The sequence below is a fragment of the Cyprinus carpio genome, chromosome A2 (assembly GCF_018340385.1).
Source record: "Cyprinus carpio isolate SPL01 chromosome A2, ASM1834038v1, whole genome shotgun sequence".
Classification (NCBI taxonomy): Eukaryota; Metazoa; Chordata; class Actinopteri; order Cypriniformes; family Cyprinidae; genus Cyprinus; species Cyprinus carpio.
In genome coordinates, this window is record NC_056573.1 from 1,437,576 (window position 1) to 1,457,009 (window position 19,434).

Below are 19,434 nucleotides of genomic sequence, written 5' to 3' on the forward strand. Positions count from 1 at the left end.
TCTTTTGGCCGCAGGCGTCCGTTCAGGTGGACCGGCGCAGGGCTCACGGACGGCTCCGTCGCAGCGCAGCCTCGGCTCGTCTCGTCCAGGCCGAAGCCGCTGAGCAGCCGCTTGAGCTCCACGCGCTCCTGCTGGCTGGGCTGCAGGGTTTTGTGCCAGCTGTCGGTGCGCAGCGAGGCACTGGACAGGCCCGAGTCGGTGCTGGCCGAGAGCGTGTGGTCAGGGCTGGAGGAGGTGCTCTGCTGGGCTCTGGAGAGTGTGGCGCTCCTCCTCACCAAGCATCGGTCCAGCAGGAGAGCAGGAGGAGTGAGAGGAGCCGCTGGAGAGAGGAGAGATGAACGTGACTCACTGTGATGAAGCAGCTCATGCTGTTCACTGTCACCCACCAAATCAACAGTACATTCAATGTGCACGAAATCAAGTGCTGAATTAAAGTGTAACTGCATTTGGTGATGTAATCGACACAGCCAGGCTACACCACACAGCTCTCACAACAGAGTGTGGTTTTTGTGTCATTAATGGGCTATTATTACGTTTGCTAATATTTTGAAATACACTTCATTTTTATATTTTCTGTTGTCACTTTAGTTTAGTTGAAGTTTTAGTAATTTTGTGATTTTATTTGATTAGTTATTGTGCTTTTTTAAAATGTCTATATATTTTTAAGTTTAAGTTACCTTTGTACTTAATTTTAGTTAACTATAATAACCCTGCCATAACTGTCAGCGACTAATAAGAGTGTAGTATGTACAGCAACATCTAACAATTTCAACATATGTTAATGTACATTTCCACCAGAAAGTCTTTATTCAGCTTCAGCTTTCTCCAGTGATGCCGCATCTGCCTTCCAGCACTAGAGATGCTAGTTAGCCATGTCTAGTGATTTCAGTGACGTTCACAATCTAAATGACAGAGTTTCTCACGGTCACACACGTCGAAAGAGCAGCACACGCTCCTCGTTCATCCGGGCTCAGCTCCTCTAGAGCACAACAGTCGGTTTCAGAAGTAAAAACATTCATTTTCTCCACAGGGAGACTGATTTATAATATAACCTGAAAACCTTTAACACACCTGTTGTGGTTCACATTGTATCATTTCATTTATTATATTGTATCTTTACTTATTTTTAAAATGATTGTTTAACAGCAGAACTCATGGTGAAAAACTACATTAAGCATGATGCTGTCCTCCTTGTTGCCGGTTGGTTCAGTTCATGACTTATAAAAATTGTAAAATATATATATTTTTAAATCCCTATTTGTTGAAAATGAATAGAAAAAAAAAATACTTCCAGAACCAGCACCACTGGAAAAGTGGATGGCACTAATGCACTCTGTAATTATGGGAAAGTCTGAGCACTGTGTGCCTGATGATAACGTACAGTAACCCACACTGAACACTAATCAACAGCTTCAGCGGCACGAGTCCATGAGCTTCACACTGATGTACTGCTGAGAGAAGAGCAAACAGCTTGATGAATACTGAGCGTCTACTAGCTGCAAACAGCAGAGAGATGATGAAGACTGCTAACCCACTGAAACTGATCCAGTCTACATCACACTTTACCCATCAAACCTCTCATATCTCCTGTCTGAGCGGAGTGAAGCAGTGATCCGTGTGTGTTTCTGCTCCAGTAATGCTGTTCATCTGTGCTTGTTTTCCTCCTGAGCTCATGAAGCTGAGTTAGTTCACTGAGACTCAGGGGTGGGGCTCTTCTTCCATATATGGAGATTGGAATGTAAAGACAGGGGGTGGAGCATGAGAGGAGAGGGGCGGAGCTGAGGACCAGTCATCTGACACTGCGGCTCTCCTCCGAAGGGAAGATGAAGAGTAGCCAAAATACTAAACACAGTCAGACTGAGACGCCCAGTTCATATAGAGACTCAGTTCATTCCAGGAGCTCATAGTTTGCTATCTCTACCACTGTTGCTATGTCTTTATTATTAGATCATATATAAAGTGCATCATAAAATGCATGTTGTTTATAACAACATAATTAATACAACTTTTTCCAAAATTATTAATTAATTTTAATTACTAATGATAATAATTATTTTCAGCATTGTTCCCAAACCTGGGAAGGAAACACACTCCCTTACATTCAGTTTAATGGTGGAGTGTTTTTCAGTGGACAGTTCTTACTTTATTACAGTAGTTCACCTCATAATTCCTCTACATACTGTAATAACAGTGCTTTAAAATAGTTTTTGCAGCAAAATATGTACATATAAATACTGTAAAAATGCTACAGTTAATTAAGTCACCATACCATATATGGTGAAAAATGAAAAATGAAAAACTATGAATTACCATGTAATTTACAGTGAACAATGGTAAAAGGACGTTCTCAGAAGTCCCTGTGTAAGACCTCATATATGATTATAGTTTGTCTAAATAATTTTGTTTATTTTTTTCATTAATGTACATCAAGGTTACAAAATGTAATGGCATGAGCATAGATATGAGTAATGGCCATGTTTATGGGCAATGAACTTCATGATTCATTATGTGGCTTTATATTGTACCATCTCCGTTATTAACGCTGGATATCAGTACATTGATCAAACAGACTATTAAATGAACATCACTAATGATATATATGGTTTTCAGTTGTTGAATATTACAAGCACCAATATGCCATCCGTAATTACAGAAACACTGTCACTTTATTTTACAGTGAATATATGGCAACCACATTTTTTTTACCATAAATTTAACATGATATTTTTTACAGTGTGTGATAACTGTCTTACATGTTATTTTACTAAGAAAGTCATTCTTTACAGTACAGTGAAGGACTGGTTCATGAATCAGACTTCACACGAAGGGTGTGTAAAACGCAGCCAGTCCTGTGACGCTGAGAAGAGCCAGGGCCAAAATAACAAAGCAGAAGAGCTCTTCAATCTGAAGCTAAAAGCAAACCTCTTCCACAAACTCATCATCCAGGCCTTCAATTAACAGACGCTCACATCCTCTGATCACTCTCTCACAGCAGAAACACACAGAAACAGATGCTCAGAGCGGCAGGAGCGGCCCGGGTTCAGCCCTAACCTTCATTAACAGAAAACCTTTGACGTGTCCTTCAGCCTGAAACATGACAGCTGAAGTAAGCAAGATCAGGAAGTCTAGGGTTTAAAAGCAGGAATGTGAGGCTCTTGATTACATTAAAGCCCTTCTGTAAAAGCTTTAGACAGGGACTCTTCTTCTAACTGGATAAACTTCTAGTTATTTATCAGTGGTGTAGATCCTGTGTTTAGATTCTCCTCCGGTCTTATCCTTTGCTCATTATGGTCATGACAGCTGTAAATATAGACTATAACTTCACACAGATGAAGTTGTGTAGCTATGCACTGTGTATTTTAACATTTGTATTAACCACAGTTTTTGCTTGTTCATAAAAAATCAACATTACTCTTTGTGGTCATGATCACAAAGAACCTATGGAACCTTTCCATTCCACAAAAGTTTCTTTATAGTGGAAAAAAGTTTCTACAGATTATTAAACTGCTTCTACACACTAAAAAAAAAAAATATTTTGAAGAACTGTTCACTGAAAGGTTGTTTGAGGAACTCCAAACAGTTCTTCTAGGGAATCACCATAAAAAAATAATAATAATAATAATAATAAAAAAAAACTTTTTGTAGCTTTATTTTTGAGAGTGCATGAAGATACAGTTGATAGACACAAACTCATATTAAAACTAGTATATTGCTAAACCATATCATCTCAGCATGTTCAGTAAGGCTTAGTCTGCTGCGCCAGACTCTAAATATTTAATCTAAAGTTTGCATAAATAGAAATTCATTTTCCATCTCTTTCAGACGTGCCTTGAAAGAGGCGTATGGTGTTTGTCTTGTGATTTGTCATCAAAAGCAGCCAGAATTAGCCAGCATAAACAAAACATTATAATTACAATTCCAGTCGTCTTCCTGCCAAAGCCTCAGCATCACAACCGTGTGAGTCAACAAGACTGACCACAGATCAGCTAAACTAACACCACACTGACAAACCCACACGAAGAACACTGTTAAAATGAGCAGGACTGACCCTTAGCAAAGTGCTTCATCTCTTACTGTGCTCAAACTGGCTGTACTCCAATAGCAGCCCAAATAATGAAGTCTTCTGCATGTTTGCTCCAAAATGAGGTTCAGTTGTTGTGGGTGGTTGCCAGGGCATTGCAATGTGGTTGCTAAGAAGTTCTAGCTGGTTTCTAGGTGTTTTCTTCTTGTCTGGTGTGAAACAGGAACCTGATCTTCTGGTCTGTAGATGTGGTTCTGGTTCTGGGACAAACTACATGCTGGAGTTTCATGCTAGGTCTAGTGGTTTGTTTAAATTGCTTGTGCCAGCTATGAGCAATTATAGCGATGCTAGCCTGAGGAAGCAGGAAAAATCAAAGCTAATCAATCATGGTATCATCGTAACTGTATTGTTATTCCTGCAAAATCTCTGCAAAAGACAGCACTGTACTACTATTATCTGACTGTTTCCTGTAAGCTGTGGACTGGCCTACAGACTGACGCAGAGCTCAGGACAGTGACGGTACAGACATGTTGAATTTCGGTGAGCTTTGAGTCACTTCAGCGTTTGCATGCGAAAACAAGGCCTGAAGTCTGCCGCAGGAATGCTCTTCAGAATGAGATGTCTGTTTGTGCTTGATCAAACCCTCTTCATTAAAGGTGCTGGAACTTGTTTCCATGAATATGTTTTATGCAAAACAGATGTGGGGGACCTGTGATTTTGGCCAGACTATTCCTGTGTTTGTGAGATTGAGAAGGGTGTGAATTCTGCAGTGCATATGAAGTCCTGCCATGAGCCTCACCGCAGTCAGAAAAAGATGCCTGGACTCACAGGGTGGTTTTAGTGTGTGTGTGTAAAACAGCAAAGCCACAGTACAGAAAAAGACTGAATGTTGCCCAACTATGCAAAACAAAAAACCTTTTAAGACAAGCTCAGGCAACACATGCACATGTGATATATCATAAAACTGAAGGAAGATTACCTATGCTTTAAAAGGACAAAAGGGGTTATTCAGTAGGGAAGTAACAATACATCGATATGGTCTGATGTAATATGTAAAAAAATAAAATAAAATCTATTTATTGGAAATATGTTTTTCTGAATGTAATAATAAAATGCAACTTATCTGCATGTTTTTCTCTCAATATTGCAATTTTGAACCTGGTGCAACTTCTTTTATAAAAAAAATTCCAAAATAAATAAATAAATACATAAATACAATATTGAGTTTGTGATCTGGTCACTGTAACAGGCTGAGTTTGGGGCGTGGCCACTGAAACAGGCTGAGTTTGGGGTGTGGCCACTGTAACAGGCTGAGTTTGGGGCGTGGCCACTGTAACAGGCTGAGTTTGGGGCGTGGCCACTGTAACAGGCTGAGTTTGGGGTGTGGCCACTGTAACAGGCTGAGTTTGTGATCTGGTCACTGTAACAGGCTGAGTTTGGGGCGTAGCCACTGTAACAGACTGAGTTTGGGATGTGGCCACTGTAACAGGCTAAATTTGGGATGTGGCCACTGTAACAGGCTAAATTTGGGGCGTGACAACTTTAAAAGCCTGGGTTTAGGGTATGGCCACTGTAACAGACTGAGTTTGTGATCTGGTCACTGTAACAGGCTGAGTTTGGGGCGTGGCCACTGTAACAGGCTGAGTTTGGGGCGTGGCCACTGTAACAGGCTGAGTTTGGGGTGTGGCCACTGTAACAGGCTGAGTTTGGGGCGTGGCCACTGTAACAGGCTGAGTTTGGGGCGTGGCCACTGTAACAGGCTGAGTTTGGGGCGTGGCAACTGTAACAGACTGAGTTTGGGATGTACTGTAACAGGTAAATTTTGGGGCACTTTAAAAGCCTGGGTTTAGGGTCTGGTCCACTGTAACAGACTGAGTTTGTGGGCGTGGTCCACTGTAACAGGCTGAGTTTGGGGCGTGGCCACTGTAACAGGCTGAGTTTGGGGCGTGGCCACTGTAACAGGCTGAGTTTGGGGATCTGGTCACTGTAACAGGCTGAGTTTGTGGCGGTGACAACTTTAAAAGGCCTGGGTTTGGGGTGTGGCCACTGTAACAGACTGAGTTTGGGATGTGGCCACTGTAACAGGCTAAATTTGGGGCGTGACAACTTTAAAAGCCTGGGTTTAGGGTATGGCCACTGTAGCAGGCTGAATTCTGGGTGTGGCTACTGTAACATGCTGAGTTTGGGGGCTTGGCTACTGTAGCAGGCTGAGTTTGGGGGCGTGGCCACTGTAGCAGGCTGAATTCTGGGTGTGGCTACTGTAACATGCTGAGTTAGGGGGCTTGGCCACTGTAGCAGGCTGAAGAGTTTGGGCCAAAGCTACTGTAACATGCTGAGTTTGGGGGCGTGGCCACTGTAGCAGGCTGAATTCTGGGTGTGGCTACTGTAACATGCTGAGTTAGGGGGCTTGGCCACTGTAGCAGGCTGAAGAGTTTGGGGCATGGCTATTGTAACATGCTGAGTTCGGGGGCGTGGCTACTGTAGCAGGCTGAGTTTGGGGCGTAGCAACTATAACAGGCTGAGTTTGGGGCATGGCAACTATAAAAGGCTGAGTTTGGGGCGTGGCCACTCTAGCAGGCTGAGGAGTTTGGGGCGTGGCTACTGTAACAGGTTGAGGATTTTATGGCGTAGCCACTGTAACAGACTGAGTTTGGCGTGGCTACTGTAACAGGTTGAGTTTGGGGCATGGCCACTGTAGCAGGCTGAAGAATTTGGGGCATGGCTACTGTAACATGCTGATTTTGGGGGTGTGGCTACTGTAGCAGGCTGAATTTTGGGTGTGGCTATGGTAACATGCTGAGTTTGGGCAAGGCCACTGTAGCAGGCTGAAGAGTTTGGGGCATGGCTACTGTAACAGGACGAGGAGTTTGGGGCGTGGCCACTACACCAGGCAAAGTATCAACGCAACTAAAGTAAAATAATAAATAACAAAAATAAAACAAGAAACAAGGCAAGGCAAGTTTATTTATATAGCACATTTCGTACACAATGGTAATTCAAAGTGCTTTACATAAAAGAAAGTAAAATAATCATGAAGAAAAATAATAACAAAAATAAAACAAGCAATTTTAAAAATTGACTTATTTAAAATGAATTTAAACCAGTTAAAATAGAAAATGATTTTACATAAAATACAGTGAATATGTAAAATACAGTAGCAGGTTGAGTTTGGGGCATGGCAACTATAAAAGGCTGAGTTTGGGCGTGGCAGTAGCAGGCTGAGTTTGGGGCTTTGCCAAGATAGAGGAATTTGATGGAATGGTTGGGTTTCAATCAAGACACCAAAATTGTGAAGTTTCTTCTCAACAGGTAAGCTAAACTCAAGTTATTATAATGCACTATTGCTCATATGATATTGCTTTTATATTACAGATCAACAGACAAGTATGTCTGATATATTTTTAAATAAGTAAGGAAGCAGAGGTCACCAAAGACCCTACTTTTGAATTAATCAGTTGAGTAAATGATTCAGTGACTCACTCACACAGTCATTTGTCACCACCTACTGGTGTAACACTGTAACCTGCAGAGAAATCACTGTAAAATCCTGTCCGACGGTTTTATCAGCACTCTTAGACGACACTGAGCCAGCCAGATTCCAGGACCAGAACTTACTGTTGTGTGTATTCAAAACAGGATACATACAATACCCCAAGTATGACTCCTGTTTGTTTTTTTTTAAACCTAATTAAGCTGCTGTACACACTACAACATAAAACAAGTAAAACATTTGTTCTTTTGTTTGTTTTTAGTATTTTGATAACAGTGCAATATACAATACAACAGTAGAATATGTCACTGATAAACAAACAACAAACTCTGGAGTATCTATAAGGTGATTTGTGCATGTCTGTGTAGCCAAAGCTTCTTCAGCATCATATAATCTCAAGCACATGTCCTTCCTTTTATAAATAAGCATTCATATCTTCCTACCTTCTGCGCTGCAGATGTTCTGGTAGGAGTTCCATTTAGAGAGTGAATCTGTGCTCATGTAGTCGACTGTTACATCTGGACCGTTCTGCCAGCGCTCTGAACCTGAGTGAACAACAGACTGATGGATAACAGCTATGCCGCTGGCCATCATGTGTGTACAACACTGCCAAACAGGACATGAAGTGTGGAGAAACTTCAGCATGACCTGACAACAACACAGAAAAACCCACCTGAAATTCTTTCTGGCCCATCAGAGAACACCAACTCCACTTTCCCATAATCTGGAAATCTGGCATCTGAAATTGAAACATATCAATTGAAGAATAACAACACAACAGAACCCATTTCTACTAAACGTACAAATAAAACTCCAACACTCACAACATCCTAATCCAACGTTCTGTCTGTAATGGTCAGATGAGCCTTGGCTAACCTTTGTTAGCGTGCTCCATGTCGTCTTTCTGAAACACGAGGTTGTAGGCCTGAACGGCACCCGTGTGAAACTGAACTCTGAATATATCGTCTCGCTCAGACAGGCTGCTTTTATGGAAGCATTTCACCTGCAGACAGAAGAGAGAATATCGATATGCAATGGTGAGAAAAGCACAGTATTCTTCACTGAGATGAAGGCATGTATGAACGGGATGCAGAAGTGCTGCTCTGATCACCAAATCACTAAACATCCACCCAATGCCTTTCATTTTTCATTACATTTAACTTCAATCTTGGGTGGTTTATTTTATCAAGCATCTAAAGCATTTACAATCACAAAGCACTCAGATCTGTTTGATCCATCCATCTGTCTGTCTGTTCATACTCTGGATTTATATTCTACAATATTCTGCTTTGATGAGTGGTTTTCAGTCTAATGGGTTATTGTTTAGTATGCTGGCATGATGAAAAAGTGCATGAATTTTTTCTGTAGGTGCAGTTGCTCATTTGTTACTGACAAACGTCTATCCCAAATGTTGGTTTGGTGTTTATTCATAGTTTGTTGGTACCATAATATCTCCCTTCAGTAGCTGTGCTGGTTCGAGGGCGATACAGATCCTGTCTCTGTGAGCGGCTCCGATGTGACTGCAAAATATGTTGAGAAATGGTTATTATCATTAACTAAAATAAAAACATGAAAAATGTTCATTACTTGAAACAAAATAAACAGTAAACTATTTAATATATATATATATATATAGAGATAGATAGATAGATAGATAGATAGATAGATATAAATTTATATATATTTCAGCTAGTGGCCAAGGCAGCATTTCTCATTTTCACTTAATTTACATTTAAGCACTAACTCACTAGACTCCTGAGACGTAGACCACCTGCATCCCCTGATACACCTTCAGATACGGCTGACACACTGCAAAACATCATCATGCAAGAGCAAGACCGGGTTAGTTTTAAAACAGCTCCAGTTCTGGTTGTTGTAGCACTGGATTTTAAGTGTTGAGCTGATTTAAAGCTTTTAATTAAGAAAACTCTAGCAGCAGTCACGTTAGATTAAGCCTCATGTTCAATGCGTCTTTCCAGCACTTCCTTCTGTTGTGAATTAACAGTAACTCAACACATGATGCGCACGTTTCAACATGCAGCCCAGAAGCACTGACCTCCTGCAGGGTCAAAGTGAGGGACGCCATGAATGATGATGCAGTGGAGGAAGAGAGGAGACGTGTTCATCTTGATGGAGCCGCTGAGGAGACTGTTGAGGATCCACACGTACCTGAACAAACAGCAGAGCTTCATCTGACACGGAATAATCATGTGTGCTCATTTATGAAGTACTCTGTCCTGAAACTGTCCTACTGCATGCAGTCTGTCGTCTGACTGAGAGTTTGTAGTTTTTTATCCAGTCAGAGCTCTTTTAGTGTAATCAGCTTCAGCTGCTGCTTCTGGTGTCAGATCTTGAGTGATTTTGATCAAGTAAAGGTCAGAATAACTGCAGTTATATCTCCAGATGAACTCTTACTGGACTGAAGCAGCTCAGCTTTACTTGATTCTCCATCAATCATGTTTTAGAGTCTCAAATCTGATCATCAGGATCTTTTGAGGAGCGTTTGTTTCCAGAAGCTTTACTTTCACTGTTCCTCAGCGGAGGAATGATCTTCACAAGCCTCCAGAACATCTCACATCTTCTGAGGAGCCTTTATTTCTTCATCTCTCAATCACTGCATTATATGTTTGGATCATTTACATCTCATCTCACTGAGACACATTACTGGAGATATAGAGCACAGACTGATTTTATATAATTTTATGTCAGTATCTGCTGTACTGTTATAAAGATCTCATTGATTTACATTACAAGCAGCAGAATTTCATCATATAAATATTAGCATCTGCAGCAAATTGTGTATTTTTACTCAGTTTAGGTCAACATAAGTGTAAACAAACAGAAATACTGATAATGTAAGAAGACCTAGTGAAGAAAGACTGTGATCAGATCATCACACAGAAGAGCGTGTAGAGCTGCAGGATATGTGTGTTTGAACACGTGTTTGAACTGAATCACCTTTTCTGAGACGGCGTCATCAACGCGGACACCTTGTCATCATAGAACTTCCTCATGGCGAAGCGATCTAAAGCCTGATCCGCACTGTCAGGAAGACACGAACACATCGTTCACATCAGCACCGCTCCATCCACAGCAGATCATGAAATATCACAGAAACTTTAACACACTTTTGCTGGGTTTGAAACACTAGATGATGAAGATGAAGGCAGTCACAACAGCATCAGTGTGGATAAACTGTGGATCATTGCTTTGGCACAAAATACCTTCAGTGACTACATCTGTCAAATTACATGAATTATTTTCTCACTCAGACACAAAAACCACCAAAACTCAATGTACCTACAGGCCAATTTGCACATTTACATGCTCTTTACAAACCTGTTAAACATAAGTTCAAACCCAACATTATACAAAAATGAATAAGACAGAAATTTCTACAGTGATACCGTAGTGAAATATATTTCAAATCTAAAAAACATGAAATACTATCAAAACAATTATATGCAGCTGAACACCTACGCAAGTCTACAATTTTATTACCTTCTATACAAAAGGGGAAACTTATGAATAATATTGTGCTGTTGTGTAAACATGGAGTGTGAAACATTTTCTGCAGTGAATCTGAACACTACAGAGTGTAATTCTTGTGATGTAAAGACATTGTTTTCTTTTTTATGTCATTATGAATTACAAAGTGTATTCTAAAGTTATGAATTACAAAGTGTATTTGTTGGTTGATGATCTTTACTAAAGTTAAGAAGGGTTTATTTGAGACGATATGAAATGTTTTGGTAGTTTTAGTAAATTTTGAATGTGAAATGAACTGCTGTGCCAAACTGAGAGATGGGAAGGAGAAATGTGTGAAGAGTTTAGAAAAAGTGACCAAAGTATTGAGAAATGGGCCCTAGCAAAAAGTCATAAATATCATTTAATATCACAGAATCAAACTAAATATATTATTTTACACCAAATAAAAATAATAAGTCAAATGAGGTAGAAAGAGCTCTTTAAGGTAACGATGTGATTCTCTACACCTGAGGTTCCTCTGACAGGAGAACTAAAAATCAGCATGATGTTAGTGAAGAGAAAAGATCCTGATGAGTCACACATTGATAAATGATCGAATCCTCTGGAGATAATGACTGAGAGAGAGATCTGTCGGAGCGAGTGAAGAATGTAGATACCTGGCAGAGACGTCTGTGAAATGAACAAAGGAGGAGATGACCACTCCGATCCTGCCCTTCCCGCCCTGGTGAATCAGAGAGAGATCACGCATTACTGACACACACAGAATGAGGCAGCTCATCCCTGACTAAACATCTCTGCTCAGGTCACGTCTCACCCTGCAGTGAATGACCACCACGTGCAGCGGGTCGGCGTTCAGCCAGTTCTCTATGGCCTTACAGATGGTGCAGATCTTATCCAGAGGAGGAGCGTGGAAGTCCGGCCATCCCGTGTCCAGAGTCTGAGGAGACCAACACATCAACACAGTTCAAATAAACACTGACAGCATATTCCAGACTTGTTCTGTAGCTGCTCTTATAAAGCAGATCCTCCACAACACCTTAGGGTTCATCTTCGTGAGCTCCTGCTTTCTCTCTGACAGGTTGATCACCTGGAAATCAAATGATGATGAGTTAAAAAGCATCAACTTTTTAAACTCATGATGCATGATGTGATGACAGAAACACATCAGAGAGCGTGTCTCCTGCGTGAAAGCGTAACGGATCCTCACCAGATAGTTGTCTGTGTGTTTGGACTTGAGCATGCGTGTGACGTCCCTCAGGTTGCGCAGGTACGTCTCCTCGAAGCAGTCCTGAGGGAAGGACACGGCGATAATGCGCTCCGTCACATAGGTGAGGTCCAGTTCATATCCCTCCTCCATCTGCACACAGAAGATTCACCCTCAGATCACCCCTGAACTTCAGAAGAGCGCCACATGAACGCTCAAGAGAACAAGAATCTGACAGGAGATGGATTCGACCAAAAAAAAAAAAAGTATTTATATTTGACATTTCTGTCCCCCTCACTTCTGAAATAGTGGCTACGCTCCTGTGTCAAGGCTCAAAAATTCCCATTTCAGTCACACACAGGAGCAGAGCTTTTTTGTTTCAAATAGAGATCACGATTCTGAACAGACAACTAAACAAAACAGCATGTAATTTACTAGACGTTCTGACAACATGTTAATTGCGTCAGTCTGTTTGTCTTATTTATTTTTATTTGAATTATTTATTGCAAAATCTGCACCTCTTCTGTGCCTAATATTAATATCATAATGATCCTTACTCCGTGAAGTCAAGCAGCAGAAGTTAAGTGACACTAAATATGCAAGACTAGTCTTACATGTCACTGTTTATAACACTGTTCATCCTTAGCTGGGCTGCTTAAAAATAAACTGGGGCATAAATGAAGAGTATAGCCTCTTCATTCTCCAGGCACCACTACAGCACTGCTTGTGATTAAGATTTAGATGCAAAAGATGCAAAAGAGAGCTGATTGTTTCTGTCAGTGGTGAGATTGAATTAAAAAAAAAAAAAAAAAATTGTATAGCCTGAATGCACTGTAAGTTGGATAAAAGCATCTGCCAAATGCATAAATGTAAATCTAATGTAAAACGTTTGTGATAATGTAAGAAAAGTAGACTAGGCTATATTTATATATTTTGCCACTTGCTTGAGCAACTTAGGGTATATATATATATATATATATATATATATATCTAGAAGTAAAACGCATTGCTTATATTTACTACGTTTAGAGTGAATACATACGTCTATGAAAGATTGTGTTACTGTACTGCGTAAAAAAGGAAATCACAAAGCTGAAAAAGCATGTTCAGTAACAACGTTTGGATTTGAAATCTAAATAACGTACACATACATACAATAAACACATACATTCTAAATCATAAACATCTTACAGTTTTTTTGAATTGCTAACAAGTGTTTACCAATGCTTAAAGTACTTTTTTCTAAACTCTTAACACAGCAACACACCTACATCACACAATTAGCCATATTGTTAATTTTCTGGCCAAAACCACATTTTGTTAAATAAATACAAACTTTACATTTCAAAATGCTGAGTACCTTTTTCTACATTTATCTAACTCTATCAAAACACAGCGAACACAATTCAAAATCGAGTCATTCGGACAAAACATTATCACTATATTTCTATCCAATAGGATCATACAGTCAATCACAGCACAGTGACTGTCCAAATACTAACAGTTGATGGCTTTACAAAAACTGCATTACTTTCTTCTACATGTTTGACATACATGTTTCAGTTCTACCTGCATATAGACAATATAAACATCCATTGTTTTTTGGTAATTTAGTTACCTTCAACTGAAACCCATTTTACATTTTTAAGTGTTGAATGTGTTCATTCTTGGCAACATACTGTCTAAAACTGAACGAGTCATTACTTTATAGAATGTACAATAGAAACAAATAGGGTCCTCTTTTCAGAAATTCAATCGGAACCTTGATTGAAGTTGCTCTCCAGTGGTTGGGGTTGGATCTGGATGGTAGCTGATGCCAGAGATCAACAAAAATTACAACATACATGACCTTTGGTTACTATGCAAGCTTGTTTCCATCACAGGATAAAAAAAACAGTAATTGTGAACTTTTTATCTCAGTTTGGACTTCTACTCTTGGAATTGTGAGTTTACATCTCGCAATTCAGACAATTCACAAGTGCAAAAAAATAAAAGTCAGAACTGTGAGATGAAAAAAAAAGACCCTTTACCCTTTATATTCCATGGCAGAAATAAGCTTTCATAGGTTCCACATGTGTAAGAGGGAAAAACAAACAAACAAACAAACAAACATAAAAATGCACAGTCCAGCACACATTCTTACCCCCTCCCTTACCTCTTCTTCTCCCTTACCTATCTTCTTCTGATCTAACTACTCCTCTCTCTCTCCCAGGCATTATTTTCTCTCTCTCTGATTCTTTGTGTTGTTCTGCATTCACAAAACCAGTTCAAAGAGGTCTTTTTTACTCTGTTGATGTAATGGAAAGGGCATCAACTCCCGACTATTCCTCCAACTGAGACTGAAATCAGCTATTTCTAAATATTTTAATGATCTGTTACTTAAAAATGCTTATCAGTTGTTACAATATTTTATATAGAAATATTTTTTCAATACTTTTGAGCTGCTGTTGTTGCAGAAGTAGATGCTTTACACTATATTTAAAGTTTGGAACATTAGGTCTTCATTTCTGTCATGCTGTGTTTAAGCATTTGTAAAAAAAAAAGATAAGAAAGATCTATGATTTTGGTATGGGGTAAGCTTATGTGAAAATAAAATGTAAGCAATTTAGAAACATGTTAATTTACTGAATATTGTGTGAAACAACATGAATTGTGTTAAAGGTATGGTCACAACAGACTGATGTTGTGCTAATTGTGTACAGTGTTTTGAAAATGTGACTACAGATTGGACGAAAGGATGTTAGCAATTGAAAAAACTGCAAAGATATCTTCTAAACGTCTATTTGACATCTGATGGGAAGCCTTGCAGAGGTAAATGCAGACATCTAACAGACATCTCTGTGCTGTCAGGGTATTATTTTAAACTCTGTTATTTCCGTAATAAGTAGGCTACTCTTTTTAAAGTGTACTTCTTTACGTTTCTTATAATCACCAGAAAAGTAGCCTGCTGTGGTTGTATCACACTGCAGTATGGTACTGTGATATATTCACAATTATTCCTGTGTTCATACACCACAATGGATCTACAAGACCAAAAAATACAGATCAGCTGATATTAACAAATGAAAACCTTTATGAAATATCCTTCTCTTAAAACATTTGTCAGTTATGTTCTTGTTGTCATAACATTTCTGTCCATCTGTTCTCTTTGTTATTGTTATTATCCAGTGAGATCTCTGGACTTCCTGTGGATCTGGAGCGGCTTCATCCGCTGAGCTTTATCTGTTGACCATCTCAGATTCTTCTGCTTAACACAACACTGACCACACGGCCATCACCCTCATCAGAGCCCAAACCAGCACGACGGCTCTGTGAAAGGATATATGCGCACAATACATGCCTCCAATCACTTTCAGAATCACTGCGGAGCATTTAGACACTTTAGTATGAGTGGAGAAAAAGTCAAAATGCTGAATAATTTCACAGTGCTTCAGTTCATCTGAAGAGAGAGGTGATACAAACCTTTCAAAGTAAATGCAATATACATACATCTTTTTGTGTGTAGATTTATATAACCAATGACAACATAATACCACTGAAAGCATTACACTTACTTAATCTGTTACACTTACTTTATCTGGTGTTTTTGTGAAACGAAAACATCCAGATTCATAGTATCTCTGTACTATCAAACACAGTCTCTGTGCTCTCATCGATGTACCATGAGTCTCACAAACCATAACAAGCTGTCATACAATCACTAGACATCACACTATAACAAAACATCCCGATAAGACTGACAGACATCTTCATCGCTGATCTGGAGCTCGAGTGTATGTGAGAAAGAGCTGGAGTCACACCTGAAAACCTGAGCTATTTGATCTGAAAGCCCAAGATCATCCCTCTGTCTGATAGCTTCATGGAGCACAATACAGACGAGCCACTGAGGAGGACCTGATTGAGTCATCGGCACCTGAATGTATTCATGGAGGCCATAACTGTTGCTGAAGGACAATATTCTTTCTACATGCTTCATTCATTCCTCTACACTGAATGTGTTGCATCACTGCGGTCAAACGGGAGCGGTTTGTGGTTTCTTGAGAAACGCAGCGGCTCCAGACGTGTCTCTGCAGGCCCGCCGTGGGCCACACATGCCTGGGATCAAGGTGTGTCTGCCTCAGGAAGAGATTCAGCTCCTGCAGGCATGAGAAGTGAGAGAGAAGGCGCGTGTGCTGAGATCCGGGCCTGTAAAAACAAGCTCCACCAGCAGCGCCGCAATGGATCGGGTTTCTGTAGCCTTCAGCTACATCAAACACACAAGAGCAGGAACAAACCCACACAACATGTTCAGAGTGTGTCCAAACCCCTGTACTTCAGCGAACACGTGTCCAAACACCCGAGAAACCATCTTAAAATGACTAGTGAGATGACTATTAGCTTAAAGGAAGAAGAAAAGAGGACAGTGTGAAGCGAGTTTGACTCCACAAGCACCTCAGCGTATCAGACGAGATGTACATTCATGAGACACACAACACTCACTGTCACATGAGAGAAGAGGAGCAGATGGCCAGATCTCACACAACAACCTGCTTCAGAGACTTTGCCTGACAGCTCACAAATCTGAGAAAACATTCACAACCGTTACAGAGTTTGGACTTGGTCAGACATTTCAATGTTTGTGAAAGAAGTCTCTTCTGTTCATCAAGGCTGCATTTATTTGATCAAAATACAGTGACAACAGTGAACTACTCTATTATTAGAGTTTAAAACAGCTGTTTTCTGTGTGAATATCTGTTAAACTGTAATTTATTTCTGTGATGCGCAGCTGTATTTTCAGCATCATTACTCCAGTCTTCAGTGTCACATGATCTTCAGAAATCATTCTAATATGATGATTTGCTGCTCAAGAAACATTTCTGATTATTATCAGTGCTCAAAACAGTCCAATATTTTTGTGGAAACGGTGATGCAGTTTATTTTTCAGCATTCACAGATGAACAGAAAGTTCAAAAGAACAGCATTTATTTAAAATACAAATCTGTTTTGACATTAAAAATGTCTTTACTGTCACTTTTGATCAATTCATTGCATCTTTGATTAATGAAAATATTAATTTCTCCATTTTTTAATCTTACTGACCACAAACCTTTCAACAGTGGTGTATGGTGCATTAAAGGTAAACAACTCTGATCCTCAAGAAAATCTAAACCAGTCTAACTGACCATTTGTCCCGTGTGTGCTGGAGAAATAATTGAGATTATTTGTAGATTAACTGAATAACTATAACTTAATGCTTTTGAGCAGGTCATTAAATAAAACTACACTTGGTGTACACTTGCTGATGGCGGTGCACAAACACACTCACATGGAGATGGATGGAGGGGTGGTGTCACACACATAAACACTCACTGGGTTGATCTGTAGACTCACAGAAGCAGAGAGACTCTGGAGACCAGCATCACTGATGAAGAACCACTAACGGCACTAAACATGTCCACCTCAACTCTCAGTGTTTGTGAGTTACTTCTCTCTGTGCTACCATAGTAAACTTCCTGGACGACGGATGAGAACGGCCTGACTGATGATCTTCAAGCCATAGTGTGAAGACCAGACGAGGAGACATGCTGGAATATCTCTCACAGTACTGACTGAAAACATCACGGTCTGTCTCTGAACTGTCAGGGGTCGATAGTCCACTTGAGATGTTCTACTGACTATAAGTGCAACTCCATCTCAACTTATTCTACTAACCCCAACCCTACCCTTACAGTCTACTAACACTCTAGTGACAGCTCACATGTAGTTGCAAAGTTACTTGTAGTCAGTAGAATGTCTAAAGTGGACTGTGGAAATAACTGGTGTTCATGTTGTATATCCAGCATCAGGATCCTGTCAGAAATAGCAGTGCTGAGGTCCAGACCACGAGCGGAAACCATCCACAGGTTCCTGTTGGTTTCTGGAGCTGTTTTTAATGACTGTGTCTGATTCACGCGGTCAAGAGCTCTTTAACCCCTCGAACTCAATCACACATCCGCTACAATTCATCTGTCTTTTGTCTGAAGCGTTCCCTCTCTTTCTTTCTCTTTCCTGCTGTAATGGATTACATATGTTCCTCGTTTAAGCGGGGTGAGTGACTGTGATTTATTAGTGTAACACAAAGACTCGACAGAGCCTGATCTTATGAGAAAGAGCAGTCTGATAGACAACCAGAGGATCTGCAGTGAGATAATCAATAGATCATCAATGAAAGTGGCTCTGATGATAGTGAAGATGAAAGAGGCCATGCAGGAGTGTGTGTGTGTGTGTGTGTGTGTGTGTGTGTGATGAGTGTGTGTGTGTGTGTGTGTGTGTGTGTGTGTGATGGGTGTGTGTGTGTGTGTGTGTGTGAGATGGGTGTGTGTGTGTGTGTGTGTGTGTGTGTGAGTGAGAGAGAGAGAGAGAGAGTGTGTGTGATGGGTGGAGACACACCGAACATTCCTGGAGTAAATCTCTACACAGCACTTGTCATTAAATGCCCAACCCTGAGGACAGCAGACGACTCTCTCTTCAGCCACACATCAACAACGTCTCAATTAATCCTCGAGATTCAATGAGAGACATTTGCTAATGTGTCAGATGTTTCTCCTGAGAAAAAGAAACTTGCCCCCAACAGAGTTTCCAAAGATCTCAAAGCCTGAAATCACAAGTCACTGCATTCTTTGTATCTAACTCTCAACTCTTACTGGATGACACTACAGACACTGTGTCTTGGGATTTTTAGGGGAAAACCCCTTTGATCCTCAATGAGACGTAACTGAGAAGCTCATCGAGCTTTGAAAGAGAAAGCTGTGAGCCGCCCCGCGGCAGAAAAGTGAAAACTGCTCCTACATCATGAAAAGCAACACGCAGCTCATTCACACACAGTGCTGTCTGATTCAATCACACACACAACACACACACAGATCAGGGACACTAAATACAGCTGTCATCCCAATCAATAAAGGCCCTGAATGCAGTGAGACTGCTTCATGGAGAACACAGAGAGAGAGCTGAGCTTACCTTGTCTGGTGGAGAGTGAGCAGACGAGAGGGAAACTCTCTTCACCTGGTCATAGTTTAGCTGTAAATCTGCTGCGGACTGCAGGAAAGAAGCCGTCTGGGCTGAGGATTCAGACTTTAGTCCAGGATCACTGCTGCTCACAGCTCATTGCTTTCTCATTAGTCATTTCAGACTCTTCTAAACTCAACTCCAGAGTTAGTGAAAAGAAAGACAACGCTGGATCCTCCCCCTGCTCTCCTCTCGTCTCCCCCT

The 19,434-nt window shown here is 40.5% G+C and overlaps 1 protein-coding gene across 1 annotated transcript in view; it reads right to left on the bottom strand.

The window, feature by feature from the left end:
• Positions 1–19,434, bottom strand: part of LOC109095859 (tensin-3-like) — a 31,693-nt gene extending 12,259 nt beyond the window's left edge. Inside the window, exons 1-13 of the mRNA XM_042768641.1 lie at positions 19,183–19,434; positions 12,208–12,357; positions 12,037–12,087; positions 11,815–11,937; positions 11,657–11,721; positions 10,470–10,553; positions 9,568–9,680; positions 9,260–9,320; positions 8,956–9,031; positions 8,388–8,514; positions 8,185–8,250; positions 7,955–8,056; positions 1–319 (exon numbers count right to left, since the gene is read on the bottom strand). The exon at positions 1–319 is cut by the window's left edge and continues 395 nt beyond it. Of these exons, the coding sequence (XP_042624575.1) occupies positions 1–319; positions 7,955–8,056; positions 8,185–8,250; positions 8,388–8,514; positions 8,956–9,031; positions 9,260–9,320; positions 9,568–9,680; positions 10,470–10,553; positions 11,657–11,721; positions 11,815–11,937; positions 12,037–12,087; positions 12,208–12,357 (1,337 nt within the window). The 5' untranslated portion in view covers positions 19,183–19,434. The remainder of the gene's footprint in view (positions 320–7,954; positions 8,057–8,184; positions 8,251–8,387; positions 8,515–8,955; positions 9,032–9,259; positions 9,321–9,567; positions 9,681–10,469; positions 10,554–11,656; positions 11,722–11,814; positions 11,938–12,036; positions 12,088–12,207; positions 12,358–19,182) is intronic.